This window comes from Dasypus novemcinctus, chromosome 3 (genome assembly GCF_030445035.2).
Source record: "Dasypus novemcinctus isolate mDasNov1 chromosome 3, mDasNov1.1.hap2, whole genome shotgun sequence".
NCBI classification, from domain to species: Eukaryota; Metazoa; Chordata; class Mammalia; order Cingulata; family Dasypodidae; genus Dasypus; species Dasypus novemcinctus.
In genome coordinates, this window is record NC_080675.1 from 47,428,495 (window position 1) to 47,449,594 (window position 21,100).

General features: G+C 35.1%; 1 protein-coding gene across 1 annotated transcript in view; it reads left to right on the forward strand.

Moving 5' to 3' along the window:
* Window positions 1–21,100, forward strand: part of KCNH5 (potassium voltage-gated channel subfamily H member 5) — a 276,207-nt gene that overhangs the window by 39,077 nt on the left and 216,030 nt on the right. Inside the window, exon 4 of the mRNA XM_058293308.2 lies at window positions 5,342–5,470. Coding sequence (XP_058149291.1) covers window positions 5,342–5,470 — 129 coding nt within the window. The remainder of the gene's footprint in view (window positions 1–5,341; window positions 5,471–21,100) is intronic.

Here is a 21,100-nt window from a genome sequence, read left to right on the forward strand (position 1 = left end):
CTTCCTTCCTGTCCTTCCCTCTCTCCCTCCTTTTGGATGATCAATTTATAGAATGGATTTAGTGTTAATGGTAAATGATAACAAAACTCATAATTGTCTTCAGTGGAAATTGATGGTTACTAAATTCTTCCTGGGGTGTTTGGGAAACATTCTGCCTCAATAAGAAATTTTATTCCATGTTCAGTGCATATTGGATCTTATGGAGCAAAATTTAATCCCTTCATTTTATCTCAAACTTTCATTCTCTAAAGAATATTTGGAACTGGAAGAAGGATCTTCTTTTCACTAATGGATGATCAAAGGGATTGCTTCAGAGTAGTGCACTTGGTAATGGGAACATTTGCCTTTAGTGATTTTATCTAAGGCATGTCTTAACATCTTATTGTTCATTTTAGAATCAAGGCCAAGGAAATCACAGTTACATGTAGGGTTTGATTGTCACTAGAAGGCAATCTGAATTATCAGCTCTCTCCTCTATAAGAGAAAAAGCAAAGTAGGTAGTTTCTGGGTATTTTCTACCAGGTTCAAATATATACTGTTAATTCATAATAGAGCCATATGCCCAAACCCCTTCCTTTAGAGTCAATGGCTTAGGGATAAATCCTGAGTTTAGTCAATAATTTCAGAATATTCCATACTACTAAGGTCATTCCCCTTGGCATTTGACTAAGCATAATAAACATGTCTTTGCCTGTTGTTAAAGCATCTAAGCCAGATCCTTAAATGTCTGAATTTCTCAAAAACTTCTTAGTGGAATTCCCTTTCATTTATTTTCTATAAATCATGTTGGCAGGGATAACTTGCACTTTACATTTCTAAAAGTCTCTTTCCAGGGTGGTTAAGTATTTTGCTTTACTTTAATGGCTTGAATTAATTCTCTGACTTTTGTTCAGGCTTGACTGGTTTTTCTCAGATAACTATCTATATATGTATGGATGTCTGTTTATACTCAGTAGGAAATATACCCCATGGCACTATAGATTAAAACCTGTGTGCCCTATCTGTACAATATCAACCTTGTGCTTTTTTGCTTTACTCTGAAACATAGGTATTATCCATGTATTATAATTGAGTGCTATTTTTAATAGCAAATAGTTCATGACGTCTTGTAAGCAGTTAGGTAAAGGCTTTTGAAGATCAACTGAACCTCCAAAAGCATATTCTTGTGACTTTTTTTTAATGTCAGAAAGAACTCTTATAACTTTGTAAAAGTGTTTTCGGAATGCCTGAATACCAAGTTCCATTAAGAAATGAGGTTAGACACCAGTTTGCAAGTGGGGGGATCTGAGGTATCTTGTTTAACGTGTCACCACTGACATTTTTTGTTTGCAGCCTCTATTTTTTAGGTCCAGTGCTCTGATTAGTGATGGGCTGTTTCTACTGTTGGGAAAGAAATTATAGCCCTGGGATGATGGTGTTATTTATTTATTTCCTCCTAATGCACTTTATTTATTTATTTATTTATTTATTTATTTATTTATTTATTTTCCAATTCACTTTAAAGACCAATTCCTGTGATACTGGCATTCCAGGTGAGAAAGTTTATTTCCTAGTCTAGCAAAGATGTCATTGGCCCAAGGGTCAGAAAATCTGCCTCCCTGATTTTTAGGAGTTTAGGGCTTTTATGGATTCAAACAGGGAAGGGTGGAGTGGTTACCATCTCAATACTAAATATACACAAGTGAGATCCTAGTGTTGAATTAACCATAAACAAATGTAAGATCAGACTAGAATAACCATCACAACAGTAAGTATACACAAGGATGAGTCTGGTTTGGAACACTCTAAAGAAGTGTGAGTTAAATCTAAGCAATTTCAGTCATTTCAGGTATTAGTTTTGGTTGTTTTATTTTATTTTTTTAAATTACTGTCTTTTTTTTTTAAGATACATAGATCACACAAAATGTTACATTAAAAAATATAAGAGGTTCCCATATACCCACTCCCCACACCCCCCACTCCTCCCACATTGACAACTTCTTTTATTAGTGTGTTGCATTCATTCCATTTGATGAGTACATTTTGGAGCACTGCTACACAGCATGGATTAGAGTTTATGTTGTAGTTTATACTCTCTCCCAGTCCATCAGTCCATTCAGTGGGTTATAGCAGGATATATAATGTCCTGCAGGGTGATGGTTTTAAATGGCTATTTTTGTTTATATAAAGGAAGAACTCTGATGGCTGGGCTGTCCTTAATAATCCCTGCTGGGGCACTGCTCTGAGTTTCTAGCCACAATAGGACTCTCTTCCCCAGACCCCCTGCCCCTTCCCTCAACCCTAAATCCAGAACGTGAGGATTTATCACAAACTACTCAGCAAATACCCAGCTACTTGGGGAAGTCTGACTCTGTGGCCCAACTTGAAAAAAAAAACTACTGTAAAGTAAAATCTACTTCAAAAGTAATTTTAAAGCTGAGGCTTGACTCTACGTCAGAATTTTAAAATTTGCTGTTTTCTAGGAAGGCAGAAATGTAACATCATCTCTTTTTGTACAAGTTTCGAAAAGACCTTGGAAAACTACTTATTTTTAATGCCCATTTCTTTTTGTTTATGACCTCTCTGCCTTCATAGACAAGCTCACTGTGCTGGAACAGCCATCGGCCATGTATTTGCTTCCATCTAGGTCTGTTGCTTTGTAAAAGCACATCACTCAGTTCTGGGACACACTGTGTGAAATAAGAAACAGAAAACAAAGAACAGGCCTCTTGGGGAGACAGTACAATTGTTTTTAAGGTATCTGTCTCATCCTGTAATCAGTCTGGAAAGGGCTGTGTTTTCCGTAGTCCCCCTGTGGTCACAAAGGACTTGGGTGTCAGAACTGAATGTTCCCACAGAAAACTCCTCTTTTAATTCTCTGACTGCTTAAGCCCAGAGGTCAAGTCTCCTCATCTTACTGTCATGGCAAATTCCCTTTTGTGGTGGCATTAGGTGATTTTCTTGCCACAGATATGGATTTCTGCTTACTTGGTTTCGTTGGAAGCCACTAAGAGGTTATCAACTCTCAACTGTATTAATCTGTATTAATAGCTGCACACTTCACCATCCAAATCCCACACTATCTTTAAGATAGTGTTTTTGGAGTGGCTTTACTATACTGTCCCTTAGAGATAGTATTATAGAAAGTGTTGTTTTAATCTATTGGAACATTCCTTCAATGTTTAACTCTTTAATGGTAAAGGCATTTTTTTCCTGCCTTGAAATATTCATTATTTGACAAAATGCTGCTTCCTAATTTGGCCAAATCTTAAGCCTTGAATGCTCTGAAACTCTGTCTTCTGGTGTCCCCAGGAGGAAATGATTGAAGAATTGATAAGAGAGACCTGCCTCATGCTTTGAGTGAGGGAAATAGGAGGCAGTGGCTTGTGAGCATGCCTAAGGCTCTCAAGGACTGGGGACAAGTGTCTCTTTTTCTTCGGGCTACCTTGAAGGTTTCACTTAGAGCTCAGTGGACATCAGGCTCCAAGTGTTGCTGATGTCCTCTTCTCTCTGATGTGGGAATGCAGTCAAAGCCATAGGGTCTGCCATCTTACCAACCACAGAGCCTTGAAACTGAGGCAGCATTTCAATGTTCCTCCAAGAAGAATACTTATTAGAGTATCAGGTATGGTTACTAATTCTCAAAGTACCAAGAAAAAACAATGGTTGCACAGAGGAGCAATAACACTTGGTGAGACTAGAAAGGAGGAAGTTGAGAACAGCATTGGTGTAGGGAGACCTAAAAGTGATACTTGCTTTACTTAAGTAACAAGACTGCCTTAAGGCCCCTGCATGTCTACTGGGGCTAGCAGCATCCCTTTGTAATGGACTATTAAGACAACAATAAAAGTACTAATCATAGCTGCCATTAGTGAATGCTTCCATTGTCCTGGTCATTATGTTAATTCACTTTAATTCTTACAGTGGTCCTAAGAGATATGATATTATTATTATCCGCATTGTGTAGATGAGAACATTGAGGCTCAGAGAAGTTAAGTGACTTGTCCAATATCAGATCATTAGTAAGCAGCAGAGCTGGGATTAGAGCCCAAGTCTTTCTGATTCCTAAACTTACTCTATTAATTACTTATGCCCCATACTGGGTATTTATTCAGACGCTGATAGATAAGGTGGGAAAATAAGGGATTTACAATGTGCTCCTCAAGGGGACAGAAGCAAGGGAACAGCTCGGGTTGCTCTTTCAGTCCCACTTTGAAATTGCTGTCTCCTCATGGCCATCCCTCCACAGCTCTGCCTGTGAAACATCTCTTGCCCTGAGAGCTATCATCTTGTCAATCCAAGACTTTCATCTTATGTTTCCACAATCGATACCTGCCTACCATCCCAAACTGAACGGGAAGGAAGAAAAAATCCACACCGCTTATGGCACTTATACTTTTTGGACAGTCTTAAACCTCATTGCTCTTTTCCCCACTGTGACACTCCATCTTTCTTAGTATTTGAACTCCTTTGCTTGTCCTCAGTCACCTTGCAGGTGAACTTTTGGAAACTTCTTATGATTCCTTTGGGTTCTCACCTTTCTGCTTAATGCCACCTAACATGTGGAAACAAAAACAGCTTTATTGAATTTCTTTTATAGCCAGTACTTCCTTAAAAATACTCCTTATAACCTCCTTGATGCCTTTCTAGCCACTTCTAAGAAGTGATAGACCCTCAATATCAGGTCTATCACTTCCACCTTTGATTTTCCCAGTTTCTTTGAACCATTAGGCAAACTTACAATTCTCTCATTCATTTTACCACTCCACCATTAATATTTTGCTGAAATGTTTTATGCAGTGAATAAACCTTTTCTCATTTACCAAGTCAATTTTATTTTATCTTCATCTATGCCTACCTCCAAACAAGATAAAATGCAATCTAGTCTAACCTGGATGTGAAAATAAAACCAAGACAGATAAAATAAGCATAAGAAATGAAAACAATAAATAGAAGGAAAAACAAAACTTAATTTTTTATGAGGCTGTAATATTTTTAAAGAAAGAAAAAATTTCAATTTAATAATAAAATGTTAATCATCATTCACTTCTATAACTGTTAACAAGTACTTGGTTTTGCCAAGTACTATGTTAGATTCTGGTGAAACAATACCCCAGGCTTTACTTTAGAATTTTTATATTTTGGATTGAAAAATGTGTTTATTAATTTTTGAACTAAAAAAATTTTTTATACAAAAAATACTATGCAAGTAATAAAAATACAACATGAATAATTTGGTGTTGATGCTGATTCTCTGTCATAGGAGTTGGCATCTGAAGGAAGAGGAAAGGCAGGAAACCAAACCATTTATGAGGTCATGCCACTCTCCATTGTCCTTTTTTCTCTCTTTCTCTCTTTACAGGAACCCCTGTTTGGTTTTATATGCAAATTGCACCAATAAGAAATGAACATGAAAAGGTGGTCTTGTTTCTTTGCACTTTCAAAGACATTACATTGTTCAAACAGCCAATAGAAGATGATTCAACAAAAGGTAATTTTCAATGGAATGCCTACTCTTAAGAATTGGGGTGTCGCTTAAAGACCTTATTATTATTATCACTTATTTTTAACAAAGTGCATCGGTTGAACTGGAAGAGACGGTTTTACTGTGTGACTCTTCTTTTTTTTCAAATTAATACTATTAATCAACCAGATCAATTTTATTTAATCATATTGAGTGGAAATAGCATAGCTATCCAAGGCAAGAATAATAGCTGTTTAATTTAAACTGTAATAGGAGTAATTGAGAAAGACATAAGAAAAAATTGTCATAGGGCATTGCTAATTTAGAATCACTATGAAGGGAGTTTAAACACCTTCTAACCTGATGAGCTTTATAAACAAAATATATAACAACTTGTGGGACAGCTCATTGGAACAGATTGGATTTGAGTTGGTTAGAGATTGATTAGTTGACTTTTTCAGATTACTTATCACCCTTTCTTTCTTTGATCATTAAAGATAGCAAATTTTCTGGAGTAGATATCAAAAGAATAATTTCTTTCATCAGGAGAGTAAGTGGCAAAATGAAATATCATGGTGAGTTTTCTCACCAGGAGACATATATCCAGGAAGAGTCTTACAAAAACTAATAGTTGGTGTGGCATGTGCTCTTTCCCCCTTTTCTATATAATTTTTTCTCATTTCATTCTTTCCAATCATGTTTAGAGTACAAACTGGTGTCACATAAAGGGAGGCTTTCAAATATCCTTAGAAGTAGTCGTTAGAGGTTCCGCCTCACTTGGTTTGCAATAATTAACAAACTGTGACTCAGTTCCCCCTTGACATGCATTGAGGAAAGGCAAGCCCTGCCACGGAAGCCTGTGTGTCTGAAAGCACGGCACTTCCCCAAAGGTTGAACAAAGAAACCACGTGGAAATGGGACTAAAAGGAGATAGAGACCTTCACTCCCTTCAGATGAAAGTGTTACCTGCTCTTCCAGCATTCCAAGAAAACATAACTTTCTAACCCACTACCCTTTAGCCATACAAGGGAAAACCTTCACCTCTAGGGCTTCCTATTGGCCTCTGCATCTTACTCGGATCCTCAACCCCCTCCCAACGACTATCATTTCTCCACCTAAGAATGTACTGTATAAATTCAAATCTCCCCTTTCTAGAAGTGGGCTGAAGTTTCTCTTCAGACCCCTGCCATGCTGGTGGGGAAGCTAAAGTCTATGCTTCAGACCCCCTCTGTCGGGAAAGCTTCCCAATAAACTTTCTGCTTGCAGTCAGTCTCCGTGTCCCAGGGAGCACCGTCTTTTCTCTAACAGTAGTTTTTATGAAATATTATTGCTAATGATTTCTTAGGAGATTAAAATTTAATGTCTTTTTTGTATTTGGCAAACATTATCTTTTCTTACCTCTCTGAAAATGGCATAAAAGGTTTAAACTTTTGTTCAACTAATGAAAATTATTTTTAAAAATTAGGTTTTTCTTTACATATGAATTCACATATATAAGCTAATATTTGCTCAGTTTCTGATTAGCTGTGTTCAGGAAAATTAGGTTAAATTTAAGAACTCTTGTTAATAGGATAGTCTTCTAATAGGATTTAAGTTTAATGTTCTTTTGTCAGATTGCTTTAAAATTCATGCCGTTCTATCTAACAACATCTGAATACACATTCTTTTCAAGCTTACAGGAATATTCACCAAAATAAACTATTTGCTGGTCCATAAAACATACCTTAATATATTTGAAATGGTAGAAATCATACAAAGTATGTATGATCTCAGAACACACTAGAATTATACCAGAAATCAGTAACAGAAAGGTAAGTGGAAAATCTTCAAATATTTGAAATTAAACAACTTATTTCTAAATCACCCATTTGTTAAAGAGAAGAAGTCTTAAGAGAAATTAAACCAAGAGAAACTACAAAACGAAATAAAGATGAAAATATGTTATCAAAATTTATATTTTGATATATAAATATATCAATATGTAAATATTTGGGATGCAATAAACAGTTCTTAGAGGAAAACTTATAGCATTATAAGTACATATTAGAAAGAAGAAAGATCTAAAATCAATAGCTTAAGCTTTTACCTTAGGAAGCTAGAGAGTGCTAATGTAAGCCTAAAGCAAACAGAAGAAAAGAAATACTACAAATTAAAGCAGAAATCAATGAAATTGAAGCCAGGAAAATAATAGAGAAAATCATGAAAATGAACGCTGATTTTTCAAAAATATCAATAAAATTGATATACCAAGAACTAAGAGAAGAAACCACATATTATGTCAGAAATTAATGAAGTATCATCACTACTGATCCAATTGGACATTAAAAACATAATAAAGGAACACTATGAGCAACTCTATATCCACTAATTTGATAACTCTGAGGAAATGAACCAATACTTGGAAAGACACAACCTACCAAAACTTATATGAGGAGAAATATGTAACCTGATTGGCCCTATAGCTATTAAAAATTGAATCAATAACTAATAACGTTTGAAAAAAAAGAAAGCAATGGCCCAGATAATTTCACTGGTGAAATCTACAAAACCTTTGAAATAGATATGATACCAATTCTCCACAATATCTTCTAGAATATAGAAACAGAGGGAAGTCTCCTAATTCATTTTATGCAGCTATCATTACCCAACCCCCAAACAAGATTAAAACATTATAGGAAAGGAAAAAATTATAGACAAATATTTGTATAGACATAAAAATCCTCAACAAAAATGAAATCTCAACAACGTATCAGAAGATTTATACATCAAGACCAAGTGGGATTTATTCCATGTATGCAAGGCTTCAAAAGTCAGTCTCTGTAACCATATCACCATATCAATAGGTTAAGGAAGAAAAATCATATGATCATATCAATTGATATAGAAGAAGCATATGACAAAATCCAACATCCATTCATGATAAAAAAGATGAGCAAACTGGGAGTAGAGGGAAATTTCCTCAACTTGGTAAGAAGCACCAATACAAACTCAACAGCTAACATCTTATTTAATAATGAGAGACTGGGTGATTTTGCTCTAAGATTGGGAAAAAGGTAGAGATGTCCTATCTTACCACTCCTATTCAACATCATATGATGTTGATGTCCTAGTTGGCACAATAAGACAAGAAAAGGAAATAACTGGAAATTATTGGAAATAATTGGAAAGGGAGAAATAAAAGTGTCTTTATACACAGATGACATGATTATCTATATAGAAAATCCCAAAGAATCTACTAAATAAGAAATCCTGGAGCTAATAAGTGAGTATAGCAAGGTCGCAGGATACAAGGTCAATTGTTTTCCTATATACCAGCAAAATAAACCATAAAATATTTAGGTATAAATCCAGCAAACTATAATACCCTGAAGAAAAAAAATCAAAGAAGATCTAAATAAATGGAGATGTATTCTGTGTTCATGGATTAGAAACTCAAGAAGGTCGATATGAAAACCAATAGAAAACTAATAGCAGAAGCGGGTAGGGATTTATTCTAATTTCAAAGCAGAGGGTCAGGATTGAGTAAAACCTACAAAACAACAGCTTAGAACATACATACTATTTTCTCCAGCTCCCACCATATGCCCAGCATCCATGTAGCCTCTCAGGACTCAGGGCTTCTTCTAACCAGAAATCCAAGCAGCCACATACTCTAACCCCTGGGGAGACTTTGGAGGCATAGCACTATTTCTCTACCTCTGATCCTCCTTTGCTGTTGGACATATATTTCTGCACTCAAGTAAATATTGCCAAGTCCCACAATATGAGAGAAGAAAGTAGTTTAACAGTGTTGTTTTTTTAAAAGTGCAATTCCTTGGAATAAAGTGCTAAGGAAAAAGGAGGTGTAAAGGGTGAGAAGAAGGAGATGGATGAAGAAAATTCCAGTTAGCAACATATGCTTTTTAAAATAATTGCCACCTACTATATCAACCACATGATTTAGATTACTGTGCATTGTTGGTAGCAGGAAGCTATAATTGTAGCAGAGCAGAAATATACTAGTAAAAACCATCCAGAACTGGAAATTTGAATGGGAATGGTGCATATCAATCCTGCTTCCATCTATAGATGTGAGAAGAGTAGATAGCACTATACTAGCAGGTAAAATGGGACCAATATAAAGCCTCCACTTTGTCTTTGATAAACACTGAATCTGATCAGATTTTGTTTTGTTGAAGGCTGAGGAAGGAGAATGAACCCAATATAGGGCCTATGATAAAATATTATGGGTTAAGGAATTAAGAATACAATAGAATTTGGAAGACTCAGAGAGTAAACCTATCTTTGAAAATGAGCTAGTACAGGGTATAAATTGGAAATTCTAACAAATTTTGGAATCTTCAGACATGCAATAAGATATGGCTTCTATGATTCAGGAGCAAATTTTAAGGTAAAATAGTTTGAGGTTAAAAAACAAAATAAAACAAAATAAAATCACAATAGGATGAGATAGGAAGAATTGAAGCTAAGAAACAAAAAAAATTGCGGAATTAAAATTTATGACTTTTATTTGGAGAGCATAAATCATCTCAGTGATATTAAAGACTTTTTTGGCCTGAGATCCCCCAAAAAGATTAAGTCAAGGAAATTTAAATGATGAGATTAATTTTGAAACCAGAGAATGAAGAGCCAACATGTGAAGACCAGGATAAGAAAATACGTTATAAGAGAAAAATTTCCTGAACTTCAGAAAGACCTGTAAATATAAATGCAAAGATTTCCTGTTTCAGAGAAATCAATAAAAAGAAAGTAATACATGTACTTTGGGAAAAGATTTGAACTATAAGGATAACTGAAAGTTTTATAAGTATCTGTGCAAGAAAGTTAGCTACAAATATGTAAACTTCAGACTAAATTCAGATTCTGCTTCTATTCTGCCACACAAAATATCAAGAGATAGAGAGCTATGCAGAGAGAGAGAGAGAAAGAGAGAATTTTGAGGGGAAAAGACTAATGTGAGAGCTTTCTACTTACTCTAGTTGTCATTCATGTGTGAAGGCAAACATAATGTATTTGAAGATAAGGTGTAGGTCACAGAGCAGCAATCATTTGTGTTATATTTAAAAATATATCACTTTAGATATAGGTTACTGAACTAAGAGATGGAGCAAAATAAATAGCACATGAATGGAAAAGTTGTGATCTCTCTCATGAGCATTTTTAAGACAGATGCTGAGCAATGCTGAGCACTAAAACTAGATTTCTAAATACAGATACCTAAATAATTGTTATAAAAATGGTTATAAAACTGAATTCAAGCGGTAAAATATCTTCTCTTAAGAGAATAGTAATATTCTATTGAAAAATAAATCTGTAGTAACAACAATCTGGATCAAATCATGCAGATTATTTTAACACAGGTTGAAAACTGAGGTACCCTTTAAAAATTTTTTAATGGCAGCCACCTAAAAGATAAAAATGGCTGCTGAGAGACTATTATGTGCCTGGCATGTTCTAAGTACTTTCCACGCATTTTGTCATTTACTTCTTTCAACCCTGTAATGTTAATACTATTATTATCTTTGTTTTTTCAGATGAGCAAATTGATGTTCAGAGTGTTTAATCATTCCTCCAAGTTATATGGTTAAGTGTTAAAGTTAGAATTTGAACCAACACGGGTTTGGGCCTATTTTTAACCATGACAATAGATAAGCAGAAAGCAAATATATTCAAACTATTAAATACATAAGCATGTGCATTTGGATTCCATAATTTCCCAGAGTAGAAACTTAGTTATACCTAAAGTTTTCATAATTTTACAAGACAGAATGGAAATAAATTACTTATCCAACTCAAGAAATAGAAAGAAAAAAAACAACCCCAAAATAATATTGTCCCCAGAGAAAGATATTGTTTTATTTTTGACTATTTGAGTTTAAGAATACCCTTGGAAAATTTAAAAGTACTTAATTTTAAAAATAAAAACTTGAAAAAGTTGAAATAAACTTTGAAAGAAACATCTATTAGTCAAAATCAAAAGAGTAAAATAGAAGAAAGCAGACGTGTCCCAGCCACATTAATTAACATATTTAGTTATGTTAAAAGAAAAGCTATTATATAAAAGACAAAGACCTCCAAGAAATCAAATATCAATTACAGCTATGTTCTTTAAAAAATGTGATGCAAGACATTTACAAATTTTAAAATTGCAAATGTATATCATAAAATGAAAACAAAACAAAAAAGAAAATCAGGTTATAACTTTAATGAGACACAATATTCTAGTCAACAGACATTACTTGGGACCAAACATCATTGTCAATTTTTAAAGAGTACATTTTACAATAAAGCTATAACCATGATGAAACTTAAATGTGTAAAGATAATACACTGAAATATATATAAATAAAAACTTTAGAAATGGTAGGAGATATAGACAAAACATAATAAAAGTGGGAAATTTTAATATAATATTGTCAGACTTTAATAGTTTAAATAGTAAAAAAATAAATCAAGAGAATAGAAAATAGAAACAACAATTTAATAAAGTTCATTTAAGAGATAAATATCAAATGCTCTACTTTAAATGAGCATTTTCTTTTTTTTGGTCTTTATTTGTTTTTTTAATGTTACATTAAAAAAATATGAGGTCCCCTTATACCCCCCACCCCCTTCACCCCACTCCTCCCCCCATAACAACAACCTCCTCCATCATCATGAGACATTCATTGCATTTGGTGAATACATCTCTGAGCACTGCTGCACCTCATGGTCAATGGTCCACACCATAGCCCACACTCTCCCACAGTCCACCCAGTGGGCCATGGGAGGGCATACAATGTCTGGTAACTGTCCCTGCAGCACCACCCACGACAATTCCAACCCCGAAAATGCCCCCACATCATATCTCTTCCTCCCACTCCCTATCCCCAGCAGCCACCATGGCCACTTTCTCCACAACAATGCCACATAGTCTTCGATTACTACTAATCACAATAGTTCATGAATAGAATATCAGTAAGTCCACTCTAATCCATTCTCTATTCCTCCATCCTGTGGACCATTCTAACATGAGCACTTTCAAAACTTATCCATGTACTACACCACTATGAAGATCTCAATATATTTGAAAAAGGCAGAAATTATAAAGGCCATATTTCTCTTACTACAATAAAGTAAGGTTGTCTATTTATACCAACCAGATAAGCAAAACAAAGAGGTTAAAAACTTATTTTACTAACCACTTAAAAATTGTAAACCAATCACCACCACTGAAACTTACCAATTTAACCCTTAGGCCAAATAGAAAATCAAACTACAACCACATACTAGTTAATAAAATTGATGACAATAAGAGCATATATGCCTTTCAGTGCTACATGCTTTTACAGTTTTACGTGGAAGAAAGAAAAGAAATTACCCATCTAGATCAAAAAATAGGAAAGGTAGAAGAAATAGACCTAAGGTAAAGAAGTTAAGAATGAAAGTAAAAAGAACATAAGAACAAACCTATTAAGATTTAATTATTAATTTAAGAGCTCATTCTTACCAGTAAAGTAAGAAACCTTTGGGAAAACTAATTAATGAAAAAGGAACAATAAAAGAAGTCAAATACAGTTTTACAAAAAAAGAGTACATAAAAAAGATTAAAAATTTTAAAGGAATATGCTGTAAAACTCCAGATAAGTTAGAAAATTGAAGAAATGAATGATTTATTTGGAAAAGATGTGAATTGCCAAATTTGAAATGAGATGGAAAGCCTATATGGATCAGTAAGCTTGGGGAAATTGTTCTGAAATAAAATTATCTCCTATAAAGCTCTGAGCCCAGGTGAATGTTATACCTTCAAGTAACTGCTAATTCCTATGATATCTAAATTGTTCACAAATATAGAAAGAGATGAAACCTTCTTAATTATTCTAGTCAGCATGGCCCATATCTCAAAATTTGGCAAGGCTAACTCAAAAAAACAAAATTACAGCAACAAACATTTTAAATAGGCACTTTCAATAAGGACTGATCTCACTTAGGGATGTGGTAGATTTAAAAAGTCTAAGTAGAATGTCTAATAAGAAATCAAACTCCGTATTATGACACAATCCACAAATTAGGTGTCATTTGAAGAAAGCAGAATGTTTCAAAATTGAGAAGTTTTTAAATAAAAAGCCTATAGACAGGGCTACATTGGCAGGCAGCCTATGCAATTGCACAGGGCCCCGAGCTCAAGAGGGCCTTGTACTTGGTTTAAAGTTCTGCTGGTGCCTTCTTGAAATTCTTGAAAATTTTTGAACAAGGGGCCGTGCGTCTTCTTTTTGCACTAGGCTCTGCAAATTACCTAACCAGTCCTTCCCATAGACAAGAGAGGGACTCATTTTTCCTGAAACCTCAGCTGTTGTCTCCTTACATCTCATTTTCTTTGTTTGATTCTGGGCTGACATAGGCCTGAAACTGCAGTCCCTGGGACACGAGGAAAATAGAATGACTTAATTCAGTCAGTCCCCTCCAGCCCACGTGACGGAGAAGGAAGGAGGAAGGAATTTCTAATGGAAATTCATGGTACTGTTCCCAGAGACGTGGGGTATTAGATGAACATTGTTTTCTCTCATTTATTTTGAAGTGATTTCACGACACAACTGAAGTTGCCGAGAAAAGGACAGCCCTTTGTTTCTGGTGTTGGCCAGCTGAACATTAATGGGGATGAAACTAATTATTAATATAATCTATTAAAGGTAACTGAAAGTAGCCAGTATTTTACAGTGAAGTTGGAGAAATGGTATACATACTGAAGGGTTGACTTTTATTTCTCAAATTAATTGCCTTCCCGTTTACCTGCTCCCACCTCCAGCTCTCTGCATCCCCAAATCAGAATCACAGTTGTTTATCAGCCACCATTCCTTTATAATCCATTCAAAAATGATATTTCAATAAGCTTCATGAAACTAAGGCCTCTTGATTTTTGAACTATGTGTTTGAGAGGCATGTAAATTAGAATTTATAAGGAAAATCAGACCACATTGAGAAAAGCATTAGTGTGAAAAAATGTCTTTCTAGCACTAGAATTTGTAGAGGACAAGCTTTGTAAAATAGAATTTTATCTTGAGACTTCTCCTTACTTCCAACTACATAATTAATTACTGAGAAAGCATTGTACAATCTAACTATGAATGGTGTATATGGACTACTTTACATTATTCATGGGAGCAGTAAATGTAATATGAAAAATTCAGAAGAAATAAAATATTTATGCCATTAAGTAATCATACTACTATACCTCTGAAGCTAGCCGTATAAGAAAGTGTACTTTGTATCACTGTTACAGTACTATATTCTTTAACTTTTTAAGTAAAGGGGATCATGGAACTATTGGGAAACAGGACATAAGATTTCCTGATAACACCATAATATCAAAATGATTTGGGTCTTGAGCATTAAACTTGGAGACAATAGCTTTGCCTTTGAGTCAACCTTGGGCACCAGTTACTTAACATGAGCCTTTTTGTGTCTCTTGTAGGAATATCTTATTCCCCGTGTTTTGCATTTATCTATAAGTTTTCTCATCCCTGAATTGCTGATTGAGCACACTGTATGGTGAAGCATTGTTTACATCTTGGAGATACAAATTCCCTTCCTTCACATTCTAATGCGAGGGGCAGACAAACAAGTACATGTATAGTGGAAGCTTTCTTCTGATCTTATTTTCTCAGAAACATAAGAAACATGACTATTGACTAAGAGTAAGATGGGACAGAAGGTGAGGAGGTGTTGCCTGTGTGAGCTGAGAGGAATAGGGAGGAAATGGCAGTCTAACAGAGTGGAGCAGGGAGTGGGCTAGAGAAGTACAGCAGGACTGCTGGGCAGCCAGAAGGCCAATTTAAGACAGTGGTCATGAATTTCACTAATATCTATGAGTGTGGTTATGTGTTGCACTCTACCCATGTTTGGTCGAAGGATTATAGGTGCAAAAGTATGTAAGCAGGTGAAAAGTTGGATTTAACCAGAGTTGGATTTAGTCAGGTAGGCAAAATGAGAAAAATATAGAGTCCAAGAATTAGGGAGAATTTGAGGCTATTTACGTGGGAGTATGTTGAAGGTGACTGCAAAAATTTAAAGTAATACTTAGGGAATACAATTTCTGACCTGTCTTAGGATTCGGAACAAACAAGTGAATCCATACCCTGGTAAAAACAGAATATAATTTTTAATCCCAGAGAAGTGCTTTTTATATTTTTAATGTGAGGAGGGGCCAGCGATTGAACCAAGGGACTAAGTCCCCTAAGGATTTGCCAAAATGGATTGGAACTGACATCAATCACTTTCTACTTATATTGGTATTTTTACCAAGAAACGCAGACATACGTTTGAAACTTGAATAAAATAATTCTGAATTTTATTTCTAAATACTACCTGGGATAGTAACTATACTATCTGAGATTGTTGATTTGATGGCAACCAACTAATTTGAGCGCAATTCTTCCCTATAATGAATGCTTTGATCATCAAAATTTCATTCTGGTTTGAGTTTTGCCTTTAAACAATGACACTAGGTGACGTCAACAATACTTTCGAATTACATATCATGATGGATGGTAACAAAAACCATTGAAAGGGAAGGAAACCAGCTTTGATGGAGTGATTAATATGTGCCAGGAGCTTTATATTCATTATCACTCATTCCTATAATTCTGCAAATTACTATTATTATCTTCATTTTTCTGTTGAAGAATCTGACGCTTGAAGTCTGACTGAGTTGGAATGTTCTCTCCACTGCATCTTGCTACCTCATCCTTTCCAATGGAAACTTGCTGGGGCTTTCGGCCACATTAAGCCCTTACTCTCCCTTCTACCTACTAAAATTAAGCACCAGTTGAACACAATATGATTCCGATAGAATTTAACTGTTTTGAACTGAAGAAATTTATTTATATGCAAGGAGGCAAAATGTTCTTGTTTTGTTTTGTTCCTGTATTGAGGTCTTGAAACTATTGTTCAGATGATCAGTCAAATGGTAACTGATACATCCCTTATAATAATACACAAGGGGAAAATTACAGCCAAGAAATCTCTTCTCTTGATCATATATGTTCTAAAATTGATGGTCAAATCTCTTTCCATTTATACTGTAGAGTATTTTCAAGCAGACTCCAAAACTGCAAACATTCTTACAGTGTGAAATATCCTGTGCCAAATAGTTAGGACACCTTTGTGCCAATCATTGAGACAGACCCCGCAAATTCCTGTAGAATGAAAATAACAGCAAAAATAGCAAGCTTCTCTTTTGGGAAGCCAAAAGCTTTTTTTGGAGAGGAAATAACAGATGAAATATGAGTAATTATACCATGTAGTCACTTTGTCCAACAGTATAATTGTTTACCTAAGCTTTTTTTCTTATAGATTAAAATCTTGTGTTGCAGTCTAGTAGATTGATTTAACTGCCTCTGTGACTTCCTTTTATTTTTAAGATTAGGCAGTCCATGACAAAGAGGTTAATTGCAACCCAATAGAGCTAAACTAATGTTTTATTAAGAAGGAGTTGGCATCCTGAGCTTTTAAGAGAACAAATGTTCTTGTGATGCCATGAACAACTTATAGAGCAAGTATTAGGCTCTTCATATTCAGCTGTCTCTTCACATTACCCCATATCGACCACATCTAAGTAACATTAGCGAATTGTGCTGAATAATCAGTCACACAAGTTAGGTCTCTGTAAAGGTGAGATCAGTAAATGTTCGCTGGGAAAAGTCAGAATTGCTGATGTGTCTTTTTTCTCTGACCTAGACAGTGCAGCTGCTCAACATTTTCAAAGTTTGATTGTACAGTGGGGGTTGGTGAGAGAATAAATGATTTATTCTAATTTATTCTAATAACACTGGCAATTCCACAAAGAGATAGGTATAAAGAAATTTACTGTGGCATCATTTGTGAAAATCTAGGAGCCACTTAAATGTTCATCAATAGAACATTTAAAATGATGAGGAAGGAGCAAATTCTCATTTCTTTGAGAAGATAGATGAATTATCTTAACATCTACTAAAAGTTAAATATATTTCTTTCATATATTATATTTGTACATATTTATTAGGGAAGTTATAGATTTATAGAAAAATTGTTCAGAAATAGAGTTCCCATATACCCTCTTATTAACACCTTTCATTAGTGTGGTACTTTTGTTATAACTGATGAAAGACTATTCACTGTTTGTGTTCTACAGCCCTATGTTTTTTTAAAAAGATTTATTCTAGTAATATATAGAGAATCCAAAATTTCCTCTGAAACCACATTCCCATGTGTAATTCAATGCTGTTAATTATGTCTACAGTGTGAAATCTATGTGATGTTATGCCAACACCTAAGAGCTATGCATATTTTCTTCTTTATATTTTAATTTTTATCTAAATATAATGCTGATCCTGTGTTGATTCCTATTTAACTTTTTAAAGTCATTTACTCATTCCTTCACTCAACAAAAACTTACCTGTTATCCTGTATGTCCTAGTCATGGTACTAGACAACCAGGGGTAGAAAGAACCAGATCTGGATCCAAAAAGTCACATTGTGTAGTAAACTCCCTTTTCACCTATGTTACAGAATAGTCTTACTCAGAATACATTGTGTGAAAACACTTTCAGAATGATGAATTAATATTGCATTTTTCTTTCACTTTTTTTTCTGATATTTGATCAATGGCAGTCTGTTTTACCCGTGAGAAAAATGTATAGTTTATTTTCAGTGTTTTAGTTTTTTTTTATCCTTCAGGAATTTATTGACTTCATGTGTCAAATAAGATACACACACAAAACTTCAGACGTATTTAAATAAACTTGTTTTTCTATTTAGATTAGTAACTACTGCTTCCTCATTAAGAAATATAGTAGGTGTGCTCCTAAAGCTTCCAATAGAAAATCAGAGGAAGGCAATAAGATTTCCTTGTCGTATTTCTCCTTCCTCATGCATTTACTTTGCTGCATGAGCCTAGGGAGTAAGAGAACACTTGCCATTTGATATGTGTATTATTCTTTGTGTCATTGCATTTATTCTTTAAATATTGACTTCTTTTTTTTCAGCATATTATCTGAACAAACCTCATTGTTCACAGCGAATGAAAATGGGTCTTTCTTTTAATCTAGTACTCAGAAACACTAAGGTGTGCAGCATTACTAAATTAGAAATATAAACCTTCAGTGATTATAAAGGTTGACTTTGGTGTCTCTAGAAATATGCATTACAATGATAATCTACAGCTAGTGTAAAAAAGGGAAGTTATCACCAGGAATTATTTTAATACACCTATTGCCAACATAGTTAATATCATCACTTTACTCCAACAAAGCAAAGCCAAATCAAAACCCAATAATAATAAAACACAATGGGATATGTTTTGAAATCTGAATTTTAAAATTAAAAATACATTTTAATTTATTTGTGGCTTATTTTTTGCATGGTCTTGGGTAAGGTGCTGAGTATGGAAAAATGAATAATAGTTTAGTGGGAAAGATTGACGTGATAATTAACTACTGCATCACACTGTTGTTGGTGCCATGCAAAGTATGTATGTTTTTCTGCACACAGAGGAGGACATCTCTCTCTAGTGGGCAGGTTAGAGAAGCCTCCAGAAGGAGGTCATACTTGCATTGAGTCTGGAGGCTACAGTAGTTGTTAGCCAGATGGATAGGGGAGGGAAAAGGCATCCTGGATGGCATAATGATTATAACGTTTGAAAACATGGAAGCATGAAACATCATAAGGTGTTCAGAGAATATCTAGGATATTTAACTTTAGTTTCAAATTTATTCTTTCAGTTTGCTATTGATTTTAGCAGAGCTGTGTGATGGTTAGGCTACTGTGTCAACTTGGCCAGGTAATTATGCCCAATTGTTTGGTCAAGCAAGCACTGAGCTAACTGAAATACAAGGGCATTTATGGACTTTAGTCACCACTGACTTTACTGCAGTGGTAAATCATAGATAGCTGATTACTGTTACATCAGTCAGAGAGATTGCCATCAGCAATGAGTGATGCTTTATCCAATCAGTTGAATGCCTTAGGGGAAGTGATTCCAGCATTGGGTGAGAATTCCCAGCTTGTCTTTGGACAGCCAGTATCTCCCAGAACTTGTCAAGAACCTTCATTGGACTTTCATTGGAGCCCCTGGTTGCAGCCTGCCTGTGGAACCTGGACTTGTGCACCCCCAAGGCTGCGTGAGAGACTCTTATAAAATCGTATACTATTGACAGATATCTCCTGTTGATTCCATTTCCCTAGAAAGCCCTGACTAATACAAGCTGTTATATAGAATTTATGTGAGGGCGTGGTAGGAGATGGATGCAGAGCAAAACTCTGGGGTCCTCCCTGGAGGAGCTATATGTCAAGCTGAGGAGGTTAAATGCTATCCTAAAGCACTCCAGGGAGCTGCTAAGGAGTTTGCAATAGGGAAAAAGTATGGCTATATTTGTGCTTTAAAAGAACTTTGGCAGCAATGTGCAGAGTATTGGCGAGTATGTGGTCAGAGAGAAGGCTGAGAGTACGGTCTTTTGGATGCTGTCATCTAACAGATGAAAGGTGATGTATTGCCTGACATAGTAGGGGTGGAGAAAGAAGATTCAATTAAAGAGATGTTTATAAGTTATAATCTATAAGTCTTGGAGGTAATTGGATATGTGTCTATGTGTGTGTGTGTAGGTAGTAGTGAAGGAGAAGGGTAGATTTCAAGTTTCTGACTTGGCAAATGGAAAAATCAGGGGACTGTGCACCAAGGCCGGATTACATAAAAGATGCAAGGTTGGGGTAAGAGGGAGACTATGATGATGAGACCAGTTTTGGACATGTTGAGTTTCAGATGCCTGTAAGATATATCAGCTGAGGTGGGCAATGGCCAATTAGATCCATAGGTCTAGCACTCAGAAGGAAAGTCTAGTTTGGTGATATAGAGATATAGACTGCATGCTGGTCTTTTATGTTAGATGTTGACTTCTTAGATGGCTGGTGTCATACCTGGTGTTTCTTTGTTTCTTTTGTGATTGCACAGATAAGGCTTAGAGTTGACAATCCCTAGTCACTAGGATGAGGAGCATTAATGAATAAGAGATAAGGGCTATAATTTATATCAATTATGCCTGTTTACGTCTTTTCCAACTCAATTATTGGATACTGTAGAGGGTATTGCACTGTGGGGCAATACAAAGCTTAAATAAAACAGAATCACCCTCAAAATTAGTAGTGTAGTAAGACAACATTACCTGGTATGCAGTGAAAGATATTAGGTCGGTATCTGCCTCAGATTTCCTCTTTCACCGCTGTTGCATTGCCTGAAATTTCATTTTGTTCCTTTGACCCTTGAATTTTTTATATTTCAAGGTTGTTTGGCAAATATCCTAGGGAAGAACAATATCATAGAAATTACCAACTACTAACTTTCAATGGGTTCAGAGCTTTTTTGGTGTTTGGAGAAAGAACATTTGAGGCAGGAGCAGAGTATAGGTGGTATTTTCTACTTGTTCACATATCATTGACATTTCCTTGAGGTAAGTGGTTTTAACAATGGCAGTTGAAGCTCCAGAATAAATTCCTGACCCATTTAATTTGTCTTCCTTTCCCCCCAAATTTGCTACTGTTTCACAAAACATTATTAAGGATTCTAGAAATTCCAAACATATGTTTTTAGAATAGAAGCAGTTAATAAGAGTGATAACATTTTTCTGTGTTACAAGGGAAGTGAAAGTG